Source organism: Bufo bufo, chromosome 4 (assembly GCF_905171765.1).
Source record: "Bufo bufo chromosome 4, aBufBuf1.1, whole genome shotgun sequence".
Lineage (NCBI taxonomy): Eukaryota > Metazoa > Chordata > Amphibia > Anura > Bufonidae > Bufo > Bufo bufo.
In genome coordinates, this window is record NC_053392.1 from 86,787,223 (window position 1) to 86,811,137 (window position 23,915).

Genomic DNA, 23,915 nt, shown 5'->3' on the forward strand with positions numbered 1-23,915 from the left:
CACACAATAGTGACTGACAGCAACAATCTAGCAAATATTTACAGTTGCATTTTCACCGCCTGGTCCTGTCAATCAAAGTGCGTAGGGTGCGACAGTTGCAGAAATAGCAGAGCCTCTAGGTGTAATGGCAACGCCTCTGTTGCTCCTAGAGGCTAATTTACATATAATAAAACATCATATTTCTCAGTAATGCGGACACATATGAGCATGGGACCAACACAGATGTCTTCAGCTGCCAAGTGCACATGTAACAGGTCAGCCAGTGTGATAGGTACAAATCTGCTGACAGATGCCCTTTAAGAAAATAGCTTTACGTCAGCCTCATGGGCCACAGACGCCCCGCGTCCTCCAAATCTCCTCCTTGCTGGCTGACGTCACAGAGCTGGAGCGCCGAAATATCGCGATGCGCGAGCTAGCGCATGCGTAGTTCGTTCCCTGTGCTGATGCCAGCACAGGGAATGAACATGATGTAGACACTGCGCATGCGCTAGCTCGCGCATCGAGAGATTTCGGCGCTCCAGCTCTGTGACGTCAGCCAGCAAGGAGGAGATTCGGAGGACGCGGGGCGGTGCTGCGCTCAGAAAATTGGACTCATCTCCGGACACAGGTTTATTTGCATATGGATCAAAACGTTTTTTTAACACAATAAAAGCACACAGAGCTATGGGGACTGGGTATTGCGGATGTGCTAGCGGCCATCTAGCAGCCCATGTCCTCAGCTCTATACACAAAATCCTGGTGACAGGTTCCCTTTAAATCTGCAGGGAGCATAAGCTCAGCATGGTACAGTCATTCCACATCAAATAGTCATACGCCCATCAGTCAAAAGACTCTGTGGCCAACCAGAGCCCATGCAATAAGATTTACAACACGTACCTGAACCTCAAAGATATATATATCCACTCCATACAGCCTGGTTTTCTCTGGGAAGAACTCTTGTGGATTGTAGTATGGGATGTGATGGTAGAAAACCAACCTGTCCGATTAGAAAATAATGTAAAAATAGAATTTTTTTTAATCTTTCCCCATATTTAATATAAACCTACAACTAAACCTGCAAAATAAAAATAAAAAATATAGAAGAAGAAATTTAAAAGTTATGACTGCTAGAACACAAAGGGGTAAAATATTATCGGTCCTAAAGGGGGTTCCCTAGGGATAAAAAAAAATTAAAATACTTACATATTATTTTATAAAAAATATATTCTCAAATACCTTTCATTACTTCGAATAGCTTGTTTTGTCTAGGGAGCAATCATTAGGAGAAATAAAATGGCCGCAGTGCTATCAGTACACACAAAACCTGTCCTAATCACACAGGAGGACAAGTTACTTCACCACAAGGAGCCATAGTGCTGCCTCATCCTCCTCTCTGCTCTTCTTGTCGAGATTCATGATCCTGAATACAGGTGAATCTCTGTGGGAATGGAGAAGATGAGGGGACATGTGAGGTGTGGCTAATGAGCAGAAGCATTTGTTTACAGCCTTCATTAGCACAGCAAAACATTACCACAGTCTGTCCTCTCCGTCCGTCCAGCTCTTTACCTCAGTGTTGTAAAGTAACTTGTCCTCATGTGTGATCAGGATGGGTTTTGTGTGAACTAATAGGACAGCGGCCTTTTTATTTCTCCTAATGATTGCTCCTCAGACAAAACGAGCCTTTATAAATAATGAAAAGTATTTGAGAATATATTTATAATAAGGTAATATTTAAGTATTTTCATTTTCCTAATTCCCAGAGAACCCCTTTAAGGCTAAAATTAATTATGTCACTAAGGGGTAAAAAATGAAACAGTGTCCCTTGAGTTGTGCGCACACATAAAAAAATCTACAATACAAAAAGTGACATTTTGGGAGTTTTTTCCAATTTTAACAGGACTGTTAGGAGGTTAAATCTCATTGACACCTGGTCTTATCCACAGGGAACAAAGTGATTTTTCTGTTTTTTTTTGTTTTTTTTTAACACCATTTACCAATCACCTTAGATATGGCTAGCGATTTACAATACAGGTTGGGACTATTATGGTAACATTAAATATGTGTATATTCCTGTATTTAGTGTTTCGTAAGAATAAAATGTAAAAATAAAAAAGTTAAACAAAAGAATAAAAAATCCTGCTTAAAAAAAGCTGCTTCCATGATAACATGATGCAGGGATCTCCACTGCCATCAAATACTTAGCTACTAATGGATGTAATTAAAGAAAGTTTGAGACGAGGACGGATTGTTTGCTTTAAAAAAATATATAGGGAATGCTGAGTATGTAAATCGAGGGGGGGGGGTGTCTCCATTTGGGACCTCCATCAACTAACCAAAGTGACGAGCAACTACAGGGAGTGTCTTTGGAGGACGCAGGACATACAAGCATTGCAGCTCATATGGACCTGCGGAAGAACCGTTTTCAGGTCACGCTGTTCTCTGGGGGTCCCCAGCAGTGACCAATGACCAACTTTTCTAACAGTTGCACTTAGGCCTCATGCGGATTCATAATCAGGGGGGTGATCAGGGAGTCTATATGGGGTGATCACCCCCATGTAAGGCTCCATTTAGACATCCGTATGTGTTTTGCAGATCCGTGGATCCGCAAAACACATACGGACGTCTAAATGGAGCCTTACAGGGGGGTGATCAATGACAGGGTGGTGATCAGGGAGTCTATATGGGGTGATCAGGGGTTAATAAGTGCCAGGGGGGGGGTGTAGTGTAGTGGTGTTTGGTGCTACTTTACAGAGCTGCCTGTGTCCTCTGGTGGTCGATCCAAGCAAAAGGGACCACCAGAGGACCAGGTAGCAGGTATATTAGATGCTGTTATCAAAACAGCGTCTAATATACCTTTTTGGGGTTACTAAAATCGCATCTACAGCCTGCCAGCGAACGATCGCCGCTGGCAGGCTGTAGATGTACTCGTTTATCTCCGGTTTGTGAGAAGCAGTAGGAGAAGCAAGTAAACCAACGAAAAAACATGGAACACCAACCATGCCAAAAGACCCAACGGGGTTCAAACCAGCAACTGCCACAACTGTGGCCGAACGACAATACTGGGTGGGTGCTGTGTCCCCCAATGAAGAGCGAGAAAGAGATTTTACTGGTAAGTTATACAAAAATCTCCTTTTCTCGCCCATATTCATTGGGGACACAGAAACCGTGGGACGTTCAAGAGCAGTCCATGGGAGGGAAAAACCACCGACCCATGGAAGCAAGCGTCCCTGCTGGTAGCTAAAAAAACTGCCGCCTGCAAGACCATGCGGGCTAAGCAGCGGCCGCCGATGCATAAGAATGCACCTGGAAAAACTTTGTGAATGTGTGTAAGGAGGACCGGTAGCCGCGTTACACAACTGCGCAGCCGAGACGCAATGCCTCAGAGCCCAAGAAGCGTCCACCGCTCAGTGGAGCGAGCCGTGACACCTAAGGGCGGAACCCCGCACAGGTGCGGAAAAGTACAGCATTTGCAGACCGAATCCATCGTGCAATTGCCACCTCGGAGGCCGCCATTCCTTTTCGTGGAACCTCCGGATGACAAAAAAGGGGTTCCGTACACTGGAAGGGACTCGAGGCTGCCAATAATGACGTAACTCCCTGCCCTAGGGAGTGAGGGAGAGGGACAGTGAAGGAAGGACAATTTCTACATTGATGTGGAAGACAGAGACCACCTTCGGGAGAAAAAAGGAATGAGCCGGAGAAACGCCTTATCCTTGTGAAGACCCAGGAAGGGTTCTCTGCAAGAGAGCACCCCCAACTCGAACACCCGTCTGATGGATGTCAGAGCCACAAGAAAAAACTACCTTCTAGGACAGGAGCTGGAGAGATATCTCCCCAAGGGCTCAAAGGGAGAAGACTGGAACGCTGAGAGAACTACATTCAGATCCCAAGGCGGTAAACGACGGTACGGAGGAATCATATGTGCCACTCCTTGAAGGAAGGTTACCATGGGCACCAGGGGAAGCCACGCCGTCAACCAAGACCCTAACTGCCAATGTAAGATCGGAACCTTAAAGAAGGTCGTCCCTAAGTGGCAGTGACGGAGGGCAATTGGGAACTATGCGAGGTCCCCCTTTACCCGAGATAGGGCGTGGGCCCAGTGTGGGACCACAAAGAAGGATCTGATAAAGAAGGAAAAAAATAAAAATAAACTAAAAATAAAAAATCTTCAGGAGATCCCTGCAGAGCAGGGAGGTCTTGCCTCCTATTGACACTAGAAAAAACTGAAGCTCTCTCTCCAGGCTGGAGGGGGTATAGCTGCCAGGGGAGGAGCTAACAGCTTTATCTAGTGTCAGCGCCTCCTAGAGGACATAGCTATACCCACGGTCTCTGTGTCCCCAAATGAATATGGGCGAGAAAACATCTTAAAAAACCAGCACACTTCTGGAAGATTCTTTGGACAGATGAAACCAAATGAAACATCTACCAGAATTATGGAAAGAAAAAAGTATGGTGAAGACATGGTACAGGTCAGGATCCAAAGCATACCACATCTATAAAACACGGCAGAGGCAGTGTGATGGTTCGGGCATGCATGTCTGCCAATGGCACTGGGTTCCTAGTGTTTATTGATGATGTGACACAGGACAGAAGCAGACGGATGAATTCTGGGGTTTTCAGAGACATACTGTGTGCTCAAATCCAGCCAAACTGATTGGTCGGCGTTTCATAATACAGATGGACAATGACCCGAAACATAAAGCCAAAGCAACCCAGGAGTTTATTAAAGCAAAGAAGAGGAATATTCCTGAATCTGAACCCAATAGAGCATTTCACTTGTTAAAGACTAAACTTCAGACAGAAAGGCCACAAACAAACAGTAACTGAAAACCGCTGCAGTGAAGGCCTGGCCGAGCATTAAAAAGGAGACAACACAGCGTCTGGTGATGTCCATGAGTTCAAGACTTCAGGCAGTCACTGCCAACAAAGAGTTTTCAGCCAAGTATTAGAAATTAACATTTTAGCTACAATTATTTCATTTGTCCAATTACTTTTGAGCCCCTGAAATGAAGGGATTGAGTTTAAGAAAAGCTTTAGTTCCTCACATTTTCATGCAATCATTTTGTTCAACCCACTGAATTAAAGCTGAAAGTCTGAACTTCCACTGTATCTGAATTGTTTTGTTCAAAATCCACAGTGAGTGCCGATGCGTTATTATCATTTTTAAGTCAACTGTCACCAATCATATCTTCTGTTAGAAGCTGCAGCAGTTACAGGGGAAGGGCTATAGCACAAAGGACACGCCCCTGAGGTGCAAGCTTGAAATAAATCTAGCAGAACAAATGGAATGCAATGAATGTGGAGATCTCTGGATCCATTTGAGGTACATGGCTGGTTCTAGCTTTGTTAGAAATAGACTGTCATGTACCATATGATATCAAATTTTTTTATTTTAGACCAATCATGGCATAACCCCTTTAAGTAATCCAGAAATGTAAGAAGAAAGACGCCTTTGCCTTTAAAGTGCACCAAACATAGTCGATAGCCTACATTCTGACCCTTCTCCATAGACATACTTGCTCAGCTCTTACCTCAGTAAGTCAGACAGTGTGACTGACGCCCTCACCCATAGTAAAGAGAGGTAGCAGAATGCAAGGGTCATCGGCATGGACATTTTATGATGGCAAGGTTTTTTCTTTATCTGTATACTTCCATCTACAGATCCTGATGGGGCAGAACTTGCACTTTCTACATCTGAAAATTAAAATAGAGGTCAACTACAGTGTTCATATCAGAAGGGTCTAATACAGGTAAAACCTACGCAGCATTTAAGAGTCTTATTCCAGAAGAAAACACTGATCGCTAATCCTTATTGGCAGATTTACAGTTCTGTAGCAATGTGGGTGTGGGGATGTCTTTCTGCATAACTAGGAAGATTGGGCGCCCAGGAGTATGCTAAAGGTGGGTGGGTGGCAATCGCATTAATGTGGACACATTGCCATCACCCAATATGCTGCCGTTTAGGGAGGATCATCCATGCAAGTATGGAAAGTGGTGTGGGTCAGGTCTGCACTGTTCCCTACCTGATGTGACAGAATGCCTTTCTCGAAAGTAGAAATATTACTAGATTTCTGGAGAAAGGAAGCTGATCCAGAGATTTATTCTGATTACCAGATTTGTAGTCCGGAAAGAATGCATCCTCTAATACAGGGATCAGCAACCTCCGGCACTCCAGCTGTTCTGGAACTACAACTCCCAGAATCCTCCTTTCACTGTTATGGTAGTTACAAGAACAAGCTGTGCATGCTGGGAGTTGTAGTTTCACAACAGCTGGACTGCCGAAGGTTGCTGATCCCTGCTCTAATATAAGGTAATTCTCATCTGTCCCGTGGGAGTTTTTTTTTGCTTTCCTCTGGATCCACACAGTAGGATTAAAGATTTGGCCCTTATGGACCTGTGCTTTAATTTAACCTGGGCATAACAGCAGGCACAGTACTGTGAGTAGCAGAAGGATGGCATGGTTAGGCCTCCAGGAAGGGAAGTCTGGGTTGAGAAGATGGGAGGAATGCTGGAACAGTGAGGAGTCATGGTGGTCTGGGCCAAATAGAGAAGATGAAGGAAGACAATGTCTACAATTACAGAAGATGTCACTGGATGTAACTGCTGTGTATTTTGCCTGTGACTGCTTTTGATCAGTGCTGGATTCTCCTAAATGTTCTACCGGTACATCTAAGCCTAGCAAGTAAGATTTTGGGGATGGTTTGTACATATGCATCGAGGCATGTTCCACTGATCTTTAAGACCCTAGTAACGGCCAGGTATGTGAAACTATAAAGGCAATTCACTTTTTATTTTTTTTAAACATCTCTGCAAACCAGCCTGTAAGAACCTGGAAATGTACCTGAAACCTCTGAGTATCCTGAAGAAGGAAGACCAAGGCTGCTTTGCTCTCCATCAGATTCAGTTGAGACATCGGTAGAACAAACATCAGACTTGCTGCCCACGTCCGAGGAGGCCTCACTGCTCTCTAGCGACTATGGCACAAACCAAGGCTTAATATTAGGTGGACACAATGACAAACCTTTATATGCAAGAGGTCAAACACCAGCTGTGTACGTACCAGATGCAACTGTGGCTTCTGTCTGATGGGTCTTTTGCAGTAAGCCTGTTTGGTCTGCCGTAGGAATAATCTCCACAGGTTACACATGACTTTATCCTGTCATACACAAATAATAGCACGTAAGTGCCTCCTGACCTGGAAACATGAATACAGGGGCCATATATGTCTAGTTGGAGGTAAGCTTCCATTGTGTTTTTTGGTCAATGGAAAAACCTTTGTGAGGCTACATCTACATCTGAGGCCAGCATTCTGTTCCAGCGGAGGAGTAGAATACCGGAATTGCCATAAAAGGAATAGATGGACACCGCCGTAGCCTGCCGGTTCCCCATTCACTATAATAAGGTCTGTCAGGTTTCCAGCTTTCCAATGAAAAAAAAAAACTGCTGCATGGAACAGAATACCAGAGTGTCGGCTGCAGATGTGGACGTGGCCTGAGATTCAGGAAGCTGCTAAAATCACCAAAGCAGAGAGTCCCTTAATGCGTCTTATTGATTACATGGCTGATAAGGTACTGCTTTAATTGTATAAACTGAAGGTGTTTTATGAAACGTTGCAAAACTTTGTCAATCTGTGTGAACACGGGAACTTTGGTGGGAAGCAATTTGTGCACATACTCTAGAAAAGAATAAGTCTGAAAATAATATAAAGTCTTAAAATTACCTTAATGCCTGAACCGATCCCCAAGGCCTCAAGTGCTTCAGCTTGCTTGAGCAGAATAAACTGAAAACCTTCACAGATATACCACTCCCAGCCCCAATCTGGACAAAAAAATGAGTAGGTTACTGCATATACTGTTAAATACTGATGACATTAGCATCAAACTGTCCCCAAAGGGGGTCACAATCTGAGTTCCCTATGAGTATGTCTTTGGAGTGTGGGAGGAAACCGGAGAACCCAGAGGAAACCCACACAAATATGGGGAGAACATACTAACCCCATGCAGATGTTGTCCTTGGTTGGATTCAAACCCAGGACCCCAGCGCTGCAAGGCACCAGTCCTAATAGATCTACAGAAACCTATCCTCAACAACATTGGGTACAGATTTACTAATCATGTCCAATATTTCAACAGTGTAAACTCATAGCAGGCGACCCTTTTTCCTAGGCCATGCCCTCTTGTCTAGTGAGTCACAAAAAGTGTCTAAAACCTAGTTTTGTGGAACAAATGGATATAATTACATTAAAGGGGTTATATAGACATAACCTCTTCCTCTCCCATTCAGCCCCTCTGAGTTGAGCAACAGAGCATTTCTTGGCTTTTTCTTTAGCTCCGGTGACGTACCGGGCTATGCTAGGTGGAGGCTTCCTGTAAAACAGGCTAGGGCAGCGCTAAAGACCGTCCATTAGTGCCGGCGATGTCACCGGGATCACTGCTAGGCAGAAGCCTTTGCCCAGCAGTGTAAAAAGGTAAAGAAACAGCCCTTGCCATGTGGCATGAAATGCTCCAATGCTCAAACGAACCCAGAAAACTCCTTCAATAAATCTCCCCATTGTCTAAGAATTATATGAACCATGCTTCATACCTGAAGGAATGAGAGAGAAAATCCATTGATAAAGACATCATACCCGTACTAGTACAGTATATCTACATCCTAAAAATCCACAGACCTACTCTCATAACTGGGCATCAATGCCAAATCTGTTAACCCGGGCCCCAGCACTTACCATTTTTTTTCGGTTTCCTTAATCCCCTGTTAATAGACTGAATTCTTGCATTTAGGTTGAGAACGTTGCTTTCATCAACCTCCTTGGTTTTCTGCAGGAATGAAAACATAAATCAGATGAGACCACCAAGCCCCATTTCTATCAGTATACCGTGCACACTTGGTCCAGATAATTATGGAGATTACTAAGTTACTGAGTTTTCGTAAAACTTTTGATATGTCATAGAGACATATCGAAAGTTTCAACTGGTGAGGGTCAGAGTGCTGAGACCCCCACTGATCCCTAGAACAAGGACTGAGAAGGACTCATACATCGCACTCACACTCCTTGCTGCCGGAGACGGCATCGAGACGGGCCTATAGATTTGACACTGAGTCCATCTGATGCTGGAAGGAGAGAGAGCACGCTATGTAATCGCATCTCTCTCCTTGTTCTAGGGATCGTTGGGGGTCTCAGCGCCAAGACCTCCACCGATCAAAACTTTTGTGGCGCTTTAAATTTTATTAGTGTACAGTTTCATGAAAAATGTAAAAACACACAGAAAGGCCCCAAAAAGGACAACACCGTTCTGTATGCTTTATTAGGGTGTACACAAAGTGATCAGCCATAACATTATAAGGGTATTTCAGTTAGAAGAAATATTCCCTATCCTGAGGGTAGGAGATAACTATTAGATCAGTGGGGGTCCTACTGCAGGGACCCCCGACAATCATAAGAACTAGTGCCCCGCGCCCTGAGATGAATGGAACGGCTGATAGAGCTGCTGCTCCATTCATTCTCTATGGGACTGCCTGAAATAGCCGAGCTCTGTCTGCTGTCTCCAGCCGTCCCCTAGAGAATGAATGGAGAGAACTTCTTGCCCTTTAAAAGCATTCACTCATGACAATGGCACCTGACAAGGGGTAGGACACATTAGGCAGCAAGTTAAAGAGAACCTGTCACCAACCCACAAAAAGTGAGATATTTCTATATTCGATTTGGCCACGCTTGTCTCAACGTGCAATACTTTCACTTATGAATATGTGACCCCTGAGATTTCTGGCACCACACATGACCATCTGAAGAGACTAGCCACCGAGGTGTCTCCAGTCGCTTCTTTTCTTTGCTAGGGGGGGTTCCCCCGCTGTGATGTTCTCCGTCACACAGCCTCCTGATGCAGCATGCAGTACCATAGCTTCCGACAGGATGGCGTCTCACTCAGACCGGAGCGAGACGCCATCACAGAGAAGAGGGCCCTTCTCTGCAGAGGCTTGTCACTCCGGGCTTTCCCGTTGGAAACTATACTACCGGGTGGTCTCGCAAGATCACACTGCATCAGGAGGCAGTGTGGCCGAGAACTTCACAGCGGGGATGAACGTCCCCTAGCAAAAAAGAGAAATGACGAGCCATACCGCTGTGGCTAGTCACTTCAGACTGATCTCGGGGGACATTACTGCAGAACAGCAGGGAGGAGGGGGTGGATGCATATTCATCAGTGAAAATATTCCACGCTCAGCAAAGCGTGGCCAACTAGAATATATAACAACCAATCAGATTTCACCTTTCATTTTCCAGAGGAGTTCTGAAAAATGAAAGGTGGAATCTGATAGGTTGCTGTGGGCAGTTTTCCTTTACACCAGTTTTGATAAATCTCCCCGAGTCATTAGATTTCCTCTAAAAAAATAAATAATAATAATAATGAACAGATGGCCTCGATGTACGTACCTCTATGATAGTGTGGCAGTTTTTGCAGTAGAATGTGCCTTCATCACTGATACCCCAGTGAACCTCTGAACACTGAGGACACGGCTGCTTATAGGATCTCTAAATACAGAAAGATAGCAGATAAACTATAGTATACTGTAATTACATCGTATACACCAGAGTTCAACCTCTCCCGATCACATACTGTCCTCTGATACAATGGCCTAGGACAGTGATGGAGAACCTTTTAGAGACCGAGTGCCCAAACTGTAACCCAAAACCCACTTATTTATTGCAAAGTGCCAACACGACAATTTAACCTGAATGCCAATATAGTATATCTTCCATGTACTTTATCATATAGCTATAACAGCCTGCCTACATTCAGTGCGCTGCCTGTGCTGTGCATAGTGTACCATGCGCTGATGAATGGCAGGATAAGTCCACCATTGACTTTTTCCAGGGGGCGGGTGCCCACAGAGAGGGTTCTGAGTGCCGCCTCTGGCCTAGGCCCTAGGAGACCATTTATTCTCTATAGCACATCGCTCTGAGAATGGATGGAGCTGCAGTATGCACGTTTGACCAGCCGTGCCATTCATACTGGTGAACAGGACCCCAATTCTCATGATCGGTGGGGGGCCTAACAGTCAGAGCCCCACCAATCTGATTTATTCCCTATCCTGTGGACAGGAGATAATATTGTGGCACAACCCCTTTAATGGAAGCACATCACAATCCATACATTGCCCAGAATGCACCAGGGAAGGAGACGACATGCAAGGAGTACAGGCCACAGCAGGCGATGATTGTACGCACTGTCATTTACTTCCTAGATATTGGAATTAGGCTTGAAACAATGATTCGATTGAATCGTAAGCGCGCACCATGACCCGACGCTGAGTGACGTCAGGATCCAGTGCAGTGTGCGGAGAAGAAGAGGAAGGAGCTGTGGAGCGGCGCCCCTACAGAAAAGGTAAGTATTTTGTTTCACTGGCGCTGGGGACATGGCACTGAAGGAGGACAGCCGGCAAAGGATGGCATGGAGGGGCTGGTGGCACTGGGGAAGTGGAGCTGGTGGCACTGGGGGAACGGAGCTGGTGGCACTGGGGGAACGGAGCTGGTGGCACTAGGGTGGGGGGGAGCTGGTGGCACTGGGGTGGGGGGGAGCTGATGGCACTGGGGGGGAACTGATGAACTTGGGCTGATCGCACAGGGGGGAACGAAGGGTGTTGGGGACTGATGGCAGGGGGTCTGATGAGTTTTTATAAAGGAAAACAGTCTATTAATTCATTTTATCTTATTAGATTACTTGATTAATCGTAAAAAATAATCGATAGAATACTCGATTACTGAAATAATCCCTTACTGCAGCCCTAATTGGGATATTCAGAAACAGCAAATCTATTCGCAGGGATTTACTCTGCAGAGTGTTATACCTGAACATATTCAGTATAATCACTGGGAAGCAAACCGCGCATTTACTACATCTCATGGGTTTTCGCTTGTTTCCACAGCAAAAAAAAAAAAAAGGCGACTGCAGAGTTAAAGGGGATCTCCGGGCCTGTACCTCTTTCAGCTAAGCAGTGGGGGCATGCTCTCCCTAGGCTGTCAGGACCAGATGTGCTCCTCTTCATTCCTGTTCAGCTGCACAATGTGGATGTAGCTGAACAGGAAGAAAGAGGAGCACATCCGAGGAACAGCCTGCAGCCCATCTGGGGTCGCGGAGGGCCGGTACTGCTCAAAGGGTCTTCTCGCCACAGATGAGCTGAAAAAGGAACAGGCCCACAGAACCCCTTCTCAGGGATATATACCCTTATATTTAACCTTATTCTCGAAAACGTATAATGCTCCCAAAAAAAGGGGAAGAGCTTGTTATTTTCTGGCAGGGGAAGCAAGTCTCCCACAAAGCCTCTGCTAAACGGAGCACTACGCAATATCTATATTACGGTAAATTGTGGCGGGGGTGAGACGATCCATGGCTCACAACTCTTATTAGGGTGTGCTCCATAGCTTGTGATTATGGGGGCACGCTATGGCATGTGACAGTTATTATGGGGGCACGCTATGGCATGTGACAGTTATTATGGGGGCACGCTATGGCATGTGACAGTTATTATGGGGGCACGCTATGGCATGTGACAGTTATTATGGGGGCACGCTATGGCACGTGACAGTTATTATGGGGGCACGCTATGGCATGTGACAGTTATTAAGGGGGCACGCTATGGCATGTGACAGTTATTATGGGGGCACGCTATGGCACGTGACAGTTATTAAGGGGGCACGCTATGGCACGTGACAGTTATTATGGGGGCACTCTATGGCATGTGACAGTTATTATGGGGGCACGCTATGGCATGTGACAGTTATTATGGGGGCACGCTATGGCATGTGACAGTTATTATGGGGGCACGCTATGGCATGTGACAGTTATTATGGGGGCACGCTATGGCATGTGACAGTTATTATGGGGGCACGCTATGGCATGTGACAGTTATTATGGGGGCACGCTATGGCATGTGACAGTTATTATGGGGGCACGCTATGGCACGTGACAGTTATTATGGGGGCACGCTATGGCATGTGACAGTTATTATGGGGGCACGCTATGGCATGTGACAGTTATTATGGGGGCACGCTATGGCATGTGACAGTTATTAAGGGGGCACGCTATGGCACGTGACAGTTATTATGGGGGCACGCTATGGCACGTGACAGTTATTATGGGGGCACGCTATGGCACGTTACAGTTATTATGGGGGCACGCTATGGCACGTGACAGTTATTATGGGGGCACGCTATGGCATGTGACAGTTATTATGGGGGCACGCTATGGCACGTGACAGTTATTATGGGGGCACGCTATGGCACGTGACAGTTATTATGGGGGCACGCTATGGCATGTGACAGTTATTATGGGGGCACGCTATGGCACGTGACAGTTATTATGGGGGCACGCTATGGCATGTGACAGTTATTATGGGGGCACGCTATGGCACGTGACAGTTATTATGGGGGCACGCTATGGCATGTGACAGTTATTATGGGGGCACGCTATGCATGTGACAGTTATTATGTGTCGTGTGAATAGGGCCATATAAGTGTATGACTTGTGCTGCCTTTGGGGAGGGCTCAGTTTATGGGGGCACTCTAGATCCGTATACAGACACGTGCACGGTATTGGAGGCGCCATCCAGTGTGAGCACGTGACCACGGCCATCACGGCGCGCGCCTGAGACGTCACTGCGCTCTACTCACTGTGTCCTCCTCGTCCATGACGCCTTCCGCCGAGGACTTCTCCAACGAACGTTATTCTAATACACAGCACGTATAGTCCCGTGCATCACCGAGGAGGGTGAACGGCCCCGCGGTTTCTTCTCTCAGCGCCTACATTTGGTGCGTCACTTCCGCCGGGTAACCAGAGGCACGTGACCCGGGTGCTGCATAAAAATAATAATGTGTGCACCGTATCTGCTGGGTGTGAACATAGCCCAATCCTGGAGGCCATAGAGGAAGGGGAACTGCCAGCAGCTGGTGATACAGGGTTTCTCATAGGCACGTGTTATTTTGCTGTCCTGCTCTGGTGACATCGCTGCACAGTGTAAATATCTGCACTAATGTGAACAGAGCTATAAAGGACAGGCCGGTGTTCTAAGGCCTCATGCACACGACCATGCCGTTTTTTGCGGTCTGCAAAAAACGGAAGCAATTTGCGGAACGGGCGCGCTACCAGGGCACGATAAAATTACATGGAGCGCTTTCTAATGGACACCGCGCGTGCGCCGTCCGGGGTAAGGAGATCTGACGGTCTTTTCTCCTTACCCTCACACTGCGCACGCATTATGAAATCTACTTACCCTCACAAGGGTTAGGGTTATGCCCTCCAATATGCTGCACCCACCACCCAGATGGCTGATGGCAAAAGATTTCACAATCCGCGCGTGACGGTTGCCGCAGTATGGCGTCTGTCTGAGGCATCCGTTAATGTATACTTTTTTTGTGTACGTTAAATGTATGACAAAAAACCAGCCTTACGTGCCCAGTCCAGCACTTCCGTTATTTTTGTTGCACTGCTCATCTAACGGAGAAGAATAAGGCCTCTTGCACACGAGCGTATTCCCTCCGAGACATACGGTCGGTGAGCGGGCCATATGTCCACACAGCATCATAGATTACAATGATGCTGTACACGTCGGGCCGCCCGCGGGGCTATTGTCCCGCACTCATATGATCTTGCTCCGGGACATATGGCCGGCTCACAGATCGTATGTCTCGGAGGGCATACGATCATGTGCAAGGGCCGTAACAGAAATAGAGGTGAGTATGCAGGGGGACCATTACTAGTCTAAATAACATCAGGCAATTATAGCCAAGTGATAAAGTCCAGTCCAATATGGAGGCTCTTCCCTGTACTTTTGCACTCCACACTGCACCACATACATCTGTGTGGTGATCACACACTGCTGTCACCTTAAAGTCCTCTTCAGCTCCTCCACCGCCATGTTTTCTGAGATCCTTGCGCAGTGCGCCCGTTCTCCTGACTATAGAAACCCCCAGGAGCAGGCCCCTCCTTCCAGCTCCTGCCTGCTGCACGGCACTGTATCGCTCTGGCACCCACCCAAACCAACCAATAGCAAAGCTCCTTGCTGTGAGGTGCTTTGCTATTGGTTATTTCAAGCACAGGCAGCATCGCTGCGCTGCCTGTGCCGTTCACAGCGCGTCCTGCGCTAATGAATGTGAGGGAAAAGTATAAGGCGTATTGGCACTCCTTAGACTTTTTCCAGGGAGTAAAATGGCCTGAACAAGCATCTATGATTGCTAAAGGGGTTTTCTCATCTGGTACGCTGATGGTGTATTGCTAGTATACAGTATGTCATCAGTGCCAGATAGGTGCGCGTCCCACCCTATTTCCAGAACAGGCTCCCCGAAATGAACGGAGAGCAGCAGCGCATGTGTGGCCACCCGCCGTTCTCCCCTATGGGATGTCACGGGGTTCCGAGGGTGCACTCGGTCCCCCATTGCCCGCAGAACTGTTGCTTAGCTTTTGGAATGAGGTTCTGTGTTTGACCTCATTCCCAGGGCGGCTTTACTAGCTGGGTGGCTCCCTGCTCCTAGTCTGCCTTGAGCGCCGAGCTGATCACTCGGTGCTCGACTGGTTAGTCTGTCGGTCATGTGACGCTGGCCATGTCACATGACCCTCACTCCCCACTATAAATACAGGCAGCCTGCTGGCTACAGGTTGCCTGTTAATTTCTAGGTTCCTGGCTATTTGTTGGACTGCTGAATACTTACCTGATCCTGTTCCCTGACCATCCTTTTGTCTGCTCCTCCTGTACTGCGCTTCCGTCCTGGTATTGTGACCTCGGCTCCCACCTGACTACTCTCTTAGGACTCCTCTTGTACTTCTCTGCTCTCCTGGTATTTATGACCCCGGCTTCTCCTGATTATTCTCTGCTTGCTCCATTTGTTTCTTTGCAGCTTTCCTGGTATTGACTCGGTCCGTTCACGTCCTGTTGTTTGTCTGTCTGTCATCCCTGCACTTACTCTAAGTTAGGGATTGCCGTCCAGTTGTCCCCTGTCATTAGGACTCGCGAGGCAAGTAGGCAGGGCCAGGGGTAATGGTGGAGCGCAGTGGTCACTTCCCTCCCCCCCTGTGTGTGTGTGTACGCGACCGTTACAGATTAACAGGCCCAATAACCACTGTATTATGAATCCTCTGGTGACCCTGACTGACCATGTCTCTAATCTGACGCAGAGGGTGCAGGAGTTAGGGGAAAAACTCAGTTCTTTTGAGTTGGGGCAAGGTTCTTCCACTCCTCAGGCCTCCAGTCCGCATTTTGAGCCCCAGATTAAGCTCCCAGAACCCTTTTCTGGAGACCGGAGGAAGTTTCTCTCTTTTAAGGAGAGTTGCAAACTTTACTTCCGTTTGCGCCCCGTGTCCTCTGGCCCCGAGAGTCAACGCGTGGGCATTATCATTTCCCGATTACAGGGTGATCCCCAGGACTGGGCGTTCTCTTTACCTGCTGGCACCAGTTGTTTATATTCTGTGGAGGGGTTCTTTCAGGCCTTGGGTACCCTCTATGATGAACCAGACAGGGCTCTAGTAGCCGAGACGGCTCTAAAGGCACTGGTTCAGGGCAATTTACCAGCGGAGGATTATTGCACCCAATTCAGAAGGTGGTGTGTCCCCTCTGGATGGAACAAACCAGCCCTGAAGAGTCAGTTCAGGTCAGGTCTGTCTGATAAATTAAAGGATCTTCTGGTCAGTTATCAACTTCCAGAGACCTTAGAGGAGATGATGACCCTTGTTGTCCGACTTGACCGACGGGTTAGAGAGAGACGACAGGAACAACAGTTCTCTTTCCAGATGGTGGTCCAGCCAGAGGCCTATCCCAGAGACAATGCTGAGGTCTCCACCGAGGAACCCATGCAGGTTGGCATGACCCGAGGGAATCTTCGCCGCAGACGTGGAGAATGCTTTTACTGTGGAGATCCTGACCATTGGATCAACCAGTGTCCTAAGAAGGTCCTCTCTGTCAAGTCTCCTAAGACAAGGCAACCTAAAGACCAGGTACACCCTGAATTTTCTAAATGTAAGCTTTCGGTACCCATTACGATTTCTCTGGGAGTAGATAAATGGCCGGGTAAGGCCTTTATTGATTCTGGCTCAGCGGCTAGCTTTATTGACTCTGAGTATGCTGTAAGATTGGGTATTCCTATGTTTGCCTTACCAACTCCTATCCATGTCATGGCTATTGATGCTACTCCTCTTATTGGTGGTACGGTGAGCTTATGTACCTCGGAGATTTCTCTAACCGTGGGTGTGTGCCACTCAGAGAGATGTTCGCTTCTAGTCCTGGAGAACCTACCTGCTGAGGTGGTACTAGGGTTGCCTTGACTCCGACTACATAACCCCACTATAGATTGGTCCAATGGGGAGTTGGTGAGATGGGGGCCTAAGTGTGACTCGTGCTTGTCCGTGGTACAGGCTGGGGTCTCAGTAAAGTCTGATACTTTGCCCTCTGTTGTTAGAGAATATTCTGATGTATTCTCATCACCAACCCCGGAGGTTCTACCCCCCCCCCCCCCCCCTTAGACCTTATGATTGTACCATAGAGCTAGTAGAGGGGGCCAAGTTTCCTAAAGGACGAATTTATAATCTTTCTATGCCCGAACGCAAGGCCATGGAAGATTATATTAAGGAGAGCCTTGGTAAAGGGCATATTAGACCTTCTGTCTCTCCTATGGGGGCGGGGTTTTTCTTCGTTAAGAAAAAAGATGGTGGTCTTAGGCCATGTATCGATTACCGGAGATTAAATAAAATCACTGTCCAGAATAGATACTCCCTCCCATTGATTCCGGATTTATTTAACCAGGTTCTGGGGGCAACCTGGTTTTCCAAAATTGACCTGAAAGGGGCATACAATCTAATCCGAATCAAGGAGGGAGACGAATGGAAGACGGCGTTCAATACTCCGGTAGGACACTTTGAATATCAAGTGATGCCTTTTGGACTCAGCAATGCCCCAGCTGTGTTCCAAAACTTCATGAATGACATTCTTAGGGAGTACTTAGGTAAATTTGTTATTGTCTATCTTGACGACATTTTGATATTCTCTCCTGACTTCGAATCCCATGTGTCTCATGTTAAACAAGTATTAGAGGTGTTGAGGGAGAATCAGCTATCCGCTAAACAAGAGAAATGTGTCTTTGGTGTACAGGAGATTCTGTTTCTAGGGCATGTTCTGACTCCTCACGCCTTCAAGATGGATCCTGGTAAGGTACTAGCAATTAAGTCATGGGTAAGACCTTCATCCTTAAAGGCCTTACAACGGTTCTTAGGTTTCGCCAATTACTATCGTAAATTTATTATGAATTTTTCCGTAATTGCTAAACCGTTGACCGACCTTACTAAGAAAGGGGCGGCTTTGGAGAATTGGTCTACTGAGGCCATTTCTTCATTTGAAAAATTAAAAAAGGCATTTAGTAGCGCTCCCATTCTGATCCAGCCTGATCAGGAGAAACCTTTTATTGTGGAGGTGGATGCGTCCGAGGACGGCGTAGGAGCAGTCCTTTCACAAGGTCCTGCTAGCCTCACTAATCTGAGACCATGTGCCTTCTTCTCCAGGAAATTCTCTCCCACGGAGAGAAACTACGACATAGGGAATAAGGAGCTGCTGGCCATTAAATGGGCATTTGAGGAGTGGAGGCATTTCCTGGAGGGGGCAAGACATTGTGTAACTGTTGTCACTGACCATAAAAACCTTACGTTTCTCGAGTCTGCTAAGAGGTTGAATCCCCGTCAAGCCAGATGGGCTCTGTTTTTTACTCGTTTTGATTTTTCCATCACGTTCAGTCCGGGAAGTAAAAATGTGAAGGCGGACGCATTATCTCGGAGCTTCCAGGCTTTTCAACCTACTGAGGTACCACCTGAATCCATCCTACCAGCAAAAATCTTCTTAGCAGCTCTTACCCAGGATATCTCTGCTCGCATTAGGTCTGAACAACATCTGGCACCGGTATCCACCCCAACAGATAAGTTGTTTGTTCCTGTACAATTTCATCTCCAGCTGTTGGGTGAGTGTCACGATTCTGCCTTTTGTGGACATCCGGGTGTTGAGGGCACTAAGGATCTGGTTTCTAGATCTTATTGGTGGCCCACTCTAACTAGGGATGTCAAGTCCTACGTGTCAGCCTGTGAGGTTTGTGCCAGGTCCAAGACACCTAGGACTCGCCCTGCTGGTAACCTACGACCCCTACCCATTCCCAGTAGACCCTGGTCCCATATCTCGATGGACTTTATAACTGACCTACCGCTGGCGGAGGGTAAGACTGTGGTTTGGGTAGTGGTCGATAGGTTTAGCAAGATGGTTCATTTCATTCCCCTGTCTAAACTTCCGAATGCTAAAACCCTGGCGTCTATTTTTGTGAGAGAGATTGTTCGTTTACATGGCATCCCGGAAAATATTGTTTCTGACAGGGGTGTGCAGTTTGTGTCCAAATTCTGGAGGGCCTTCTGTCAAAGATGTAAAATTTCATTGTCTTTTTCTTCCGCCTACCATCCTGAGAGTAATGGGCAGACTGAACGCCTTAATCAGTCTGTGGAACAATTCTTGAGGTTGTATGTTGTTGATGACCAGCAATTATGGGTCAAATTCCTTCCGTTGGCTGAATTTGCTTTGAATAACCGTGTCAATTCTTCTGCTGGGGTCTCCCCTTTCTTTTGTAACCATGGTTTTCATCCCCGTTTTCATTCTGGGTCGTCCGTCTCCTCCTCTAACCCTGAAGCGGATAAACTCTCCTCCGAACTGTGCACAGTTTGGGCCCGGGTTCAATCGAACCTAGAAAAGGCTCAATGTTCTCAAAAACTCAAGGCCGATAGGAGACGTTCAAGGGGGGTAAACTTTCAGGTTGGGGATAAAGTATGGTTGTCCTCCAAGAATCTATCTCTCAAGGTAACTTCTAAAAAATTTGCTCCTCGTTTTATTGGACCATATAAGATCACAGAAGTGATTAACCCAGTATCTTTTAGGTTGGAGCTGCCTGAGTCATTCCACATTCATAATGTGTTCCATAAATCTCTGCTTAAAAAATATTTTGAACCGGTAGTACCATCAAAAGCCTCGCCTGCGCCGGTTCTTGTTAATGATGCTGTCGAGTATGTGGTGTCTAAAATAGTGGATGTCAGGAAGGTGCGTAATTCCTTGCAGTACCTGATTCACTGGAAGGGGTATGGACCTGAAGAGAGATCTTGGGTACCTGCCAGGGAGGTTCATGTTCCTAGACTTGTTCGTAAATTTCATTTAGAACACCCTGAAAAGCCATCGCCTGAAGTCTTGGGTCCGGTGGCCCCTCGTAAAAGGGGGGGTACTGTCACGGGGTTCCGAGGGTGCACTCGGTCCCCCGTTGCCCGCAGAACTGTTGCTTAGCTTTTGGAATGAGGTTCTGTGTTCGACCTCATTCCCAGGGCGGCTTTACTAGCTGGGTGGCTCCCTGCTCCTAGTCTGCCTTGAGCGCCGAGCTGATCACTCGGTGCTCGACTGGTTGGTCTGTCGGTCATGTGACGCTGGCCACGTCACATGACCCTCACTCCCCACTATAAATACAGGCAGCCTGCTGGCTACAGGTTGCCTGTTAATTTCTAGGTTCCTGGCTATTTGTTGGACTGCTGAATACTTACCTGATCCTGTTCCCTGACCATCCTTTTTGTCTGCTCCTCCTGTACTGCGCTTCCGTCCTGGTATTGTGACCTCGGCTCCCACCTTACTACTCTCTTAGGACTCCTCTTGTACTTCTCTGCTCTCCTGGTATTTATGACCCCGGCTTCTCCTGACAATTCTCTGCTTGCTCCATTTGTACTTTGCAGCTTTCCTGGTATTGACTCGGTCCGTTCACGTCCTGTTGTTTGTCTGTCTGTCATCCCTGCACTTACTCCAAGTTAGGGATTGCCGTCCAGTTGTCCCCTGTCATTAGGACTCGCGAGGCAAGTAGGCAGGGCCAGGGGTAAAGGTGGAGCGCAGTGGTCACTTCCCTCCCCCCTGTGTGTGTGTGTACGCGACCGTTACATGGGACTTTGGAAAATAGCTAAGCGCTAGTTTGACCATTTCTGTCAGTCCCATAGTGCACAATGCGCTCTCCTTCACTTTGGCGGCCCTATTTTGAGGATAGAGGTGGGACCCGCACATATCTGATGCTGATGACATATAATAGTGATATGCCATTAGCGTACAAGATGAGAAAACCTCTTTAAAGGCATTGTTCCATTCCCCGTCACCCAGATAGATCTTCATTGTAGACTGCTAGCAATTCATTCATAAACTTCTAGTAGGATTAATTGAAGAACATCACAAAGATGCCCCAGATTTGGTATTACGTGGGTAATAGTCTGCTTTAACCCCTTCACGCCCGATGACATACATTTACGTCATCGGTCCGGTCTTTAAACATGGTGCCCGATTCCGGGCGCCATAGCCGCGGGGTTTCTGCTATTTTAAATTGCAGCGACCCGCGGCTCATGTATGTGAACAGCCATAGGGCTGATCGCATATATTTTACCCTTCAAATGTGTGGCCTGTTCACTGATGGTGCTGGCCGCCTGAGGAGGGAGCTCCGAGTGGAACACTCAAGCGGCTCAGACCTATCCTAGCCAGTGCTGGTTTGCAGATAACTCGTGATGCCCCATGGCAAAGGGGTCAGAAAGGACCCACTACTTGGACTCACGCTAGGGGACCTTTCGCTGCAGCTGCGACTGCAGTAGAGCCGGGGAGGCATTCGGTGCCTGAATATCGCGCGAACAGGCGCGGGAGCCGGACTATGGGAGGCAAAGGCTCGGATTGCAGCTCCACTACAGCTGCGGCTATGGTCTTGGCCCCGGTTTTGCCACATTCAGCTTTTCCCACTGTAAGTGGGGATATGGAGCGGCCCCCTGGAATACCTGGTGTAGAGGAAACCGGTCCCCTGGGACAGAGGTAATGGGGTCACTTACGAAACGCGAGACTTTTCGCGCCACTCTGTTAGGAGATTTTAAAAATCTGTTAAGTGATCTACAGCGGGATATATCTGAGCTGGGCGAGCGTACTTCACACATTGGGCCAGATTTATCATTCCTCTGACAGCTCACTCCACTTTAACATATGGCTAAAGTCAGTTTTAGCCAAGTCAGATTTATGATCGGCCCTTTAAGACTGTAATAAATGTGGTTTGACGGTAGCAGTTTATCCGTCAGTAAGCAGCTTTACAAAAGTCGCACGTCTTTACGAAAAAGTTGCACGTTTTTATGAAAAAGTCGCATGTTCTATTAAAAAGTCTCATAAAATAAGCATGGTCCTCACTGGAGTGAAATTGCGACTTTTTTAAATAGTCCCAATAGTAAATCTGTCTAGAGATTCATTTACATAAGAAAACACGCCCACTTTCAGAAAACTGGTGAGCATAGTGCAGAGCAGAAAAAAGTCGCAAATTTGTGCGCAGTTTTAGACTTTGGGACTTTTTCACTCCATTATTCTGACCTGAGCTAATGATAAATCTGGCCCATTGAGTCTAAGATGGCAGAATATACTACTTCACATAATGCCTTAAATAGAAGAAGAGGTCTCGCGCATGAAGAGTAAGATATGTGATCCCGAAGATAGATCCAGAAGAAATAATGTTCGTATTAGAGGGATCCCTGAAGATATTCAAGACTCACAATTACAGGCTTTTTTTTTGTTGAATTCCTTAAAGAGGTATTGCCTAGTTTACACCCTGTACAGAATTATTAGGCAAATGAGTATTTTGACCACATCATCCTCTTTATGCATGTTGTCTTACTCCAAGCTGTATAGGCTCGAAAGCCTACTACCAATTAAGCATATTAGGTGATGTGCATCTCTGTAATGAGAAGGGGTGTGGTCTAATGACATCAACACCCTATATCAGGTGTGCATAATTATTAGGCAACTTCCTTTCCTTTGGCAAAATGGCTCAAAAGAGGGACTTGACAGGCTCAGAAAAGTCAAAAATAGTGAGATCTTGCAGAGAAAGATCTTGCAAAGCTTCTGAAGCGTGATCATCGAACAATCAAGCGTTTCATTCAAAATAGTCAACAGGGTCGCAAGAAGCGTGTGGAAAAACCAAGGCGCAAAATAACTGCCCATGAACTGAGAAAAGTCAAGCGTGCAGCTGCCAAGATGCCACTTGCCACCAGTTTGGCCATATTTCAGAGCTGCAACATCACTGGAGTGCCCAAAAGCACAAGGTGTGCAATACTCAGAGACATGGCCAAGGTAAGAAAGGCTGAAAGACGACCACCACTGAACAAGACACACAAGCTGAAACGTCAAGACTGGGCCAAGAAATATCTCAAGACTGATTTTTCTAAGGTTTTATGGACTGATGAAATGAGAGTGAGTCTTGATGGGCCAGATGGATGGGCCCGTGGCTGGATTGGTAAAGGGCAGAGAGCTCCAGTCCGACTCAGACGCCAGCAAGGTGGAGGTGGAGTACTGGTTTGGGCTGGTATCATCAAAGATGAGCTTGTGGGGCCTTTTCGGGTTGAGGATGGAGTCAAGGTCAACTCCCAGTCCTACTGCCAGTTTCTGGAAGACACCTTCTTCAAGCAGTGGTACAGGAAGAAGTCTGCATCCTTCAAGAAAAACATGATTTTCATGCAGGACTATGCTCCATCACACGCGTCCAAGTACTCCACAGCGTGGCTGGCAAGAAAGGGTATAAAAGAAGAAAATCTAATGACATGGCCTCCTTGTTCACCTGATCTGAACCCTATTGAGAACCTGTGGTCCATCATCAAATGTGAGATTTACAAGGAGGGAAAACAGTACATCTCTCTGAACAGTGTCTGGGAGGCTGTGGTTGCTGCTGCACGCAATGTTGATGGTGAACAGATCAAAACACTGACAGAATCCATGGATGGCAGGCTTTTGAGTGTCCTTGCAAAGAAAGGTGCCTATATTGGTCACTGATTTGTTTTTGTTTTGTTTTTGAATGTCAGAAATGTATATTTGTGAATGTTGAGATGTTATATTGGTTT

General features: G+C 46.9%; 1 protein-coding gene across 2 annotated transcripts in view; it reads right to left on the reverse strand.

Annotated features, from left to right (window-relative positions):
• The window catches only part of TAF1B (TATA-box binding protein associated factor, RNA polymerase I subunit B), a 97,172-nt gene extending 83,378 nt beyond the window's left edge, over positions 1–13,794 (reverse strand). Inside the window, exons 1-8 of one of the 2 annotated variants that reach the window (XM_040427480.1) lie at positions 13,646–13,794; positions 10,409–10,507; positions 8,705–8,795; positions 7,700–7,797; positions 7,040–7,135; positions 6,821–6,953; positions 5,511–5,673; positions 877–976 (exon numbers count right to left, since the gene is read on the reverse strand). In XM_040427480.1, the coding sequence (XP_040283414.1) occupies positions 877–976; positions 5,511–5,673; positions 6,821–6,953; positions 7,040–7,135; positions 7,700–7,797; positions 8,705–8,795; positions 10,409–10,507; positions 13,646–13,663 (798 nt within the window). In that variant the 5' untranslated portion in view covers positions 13,664–13,794. Of the gene's footprint in view, positions 1–876; positions 977–5,510; positions 5,674–6,820; positions 6,954–7,039; positions 7,136–7,699; positions 7,801–8,704; positions 8,796–10,408; positions 10,508–13,645 lie in introns of those variants that run through there. The other variant, XM_040427481.1, reaches the window with a different exon arrangement.
• Between the last annotated feature and the right edge of the window lie 10,121 nt (positions 13,795–23,915).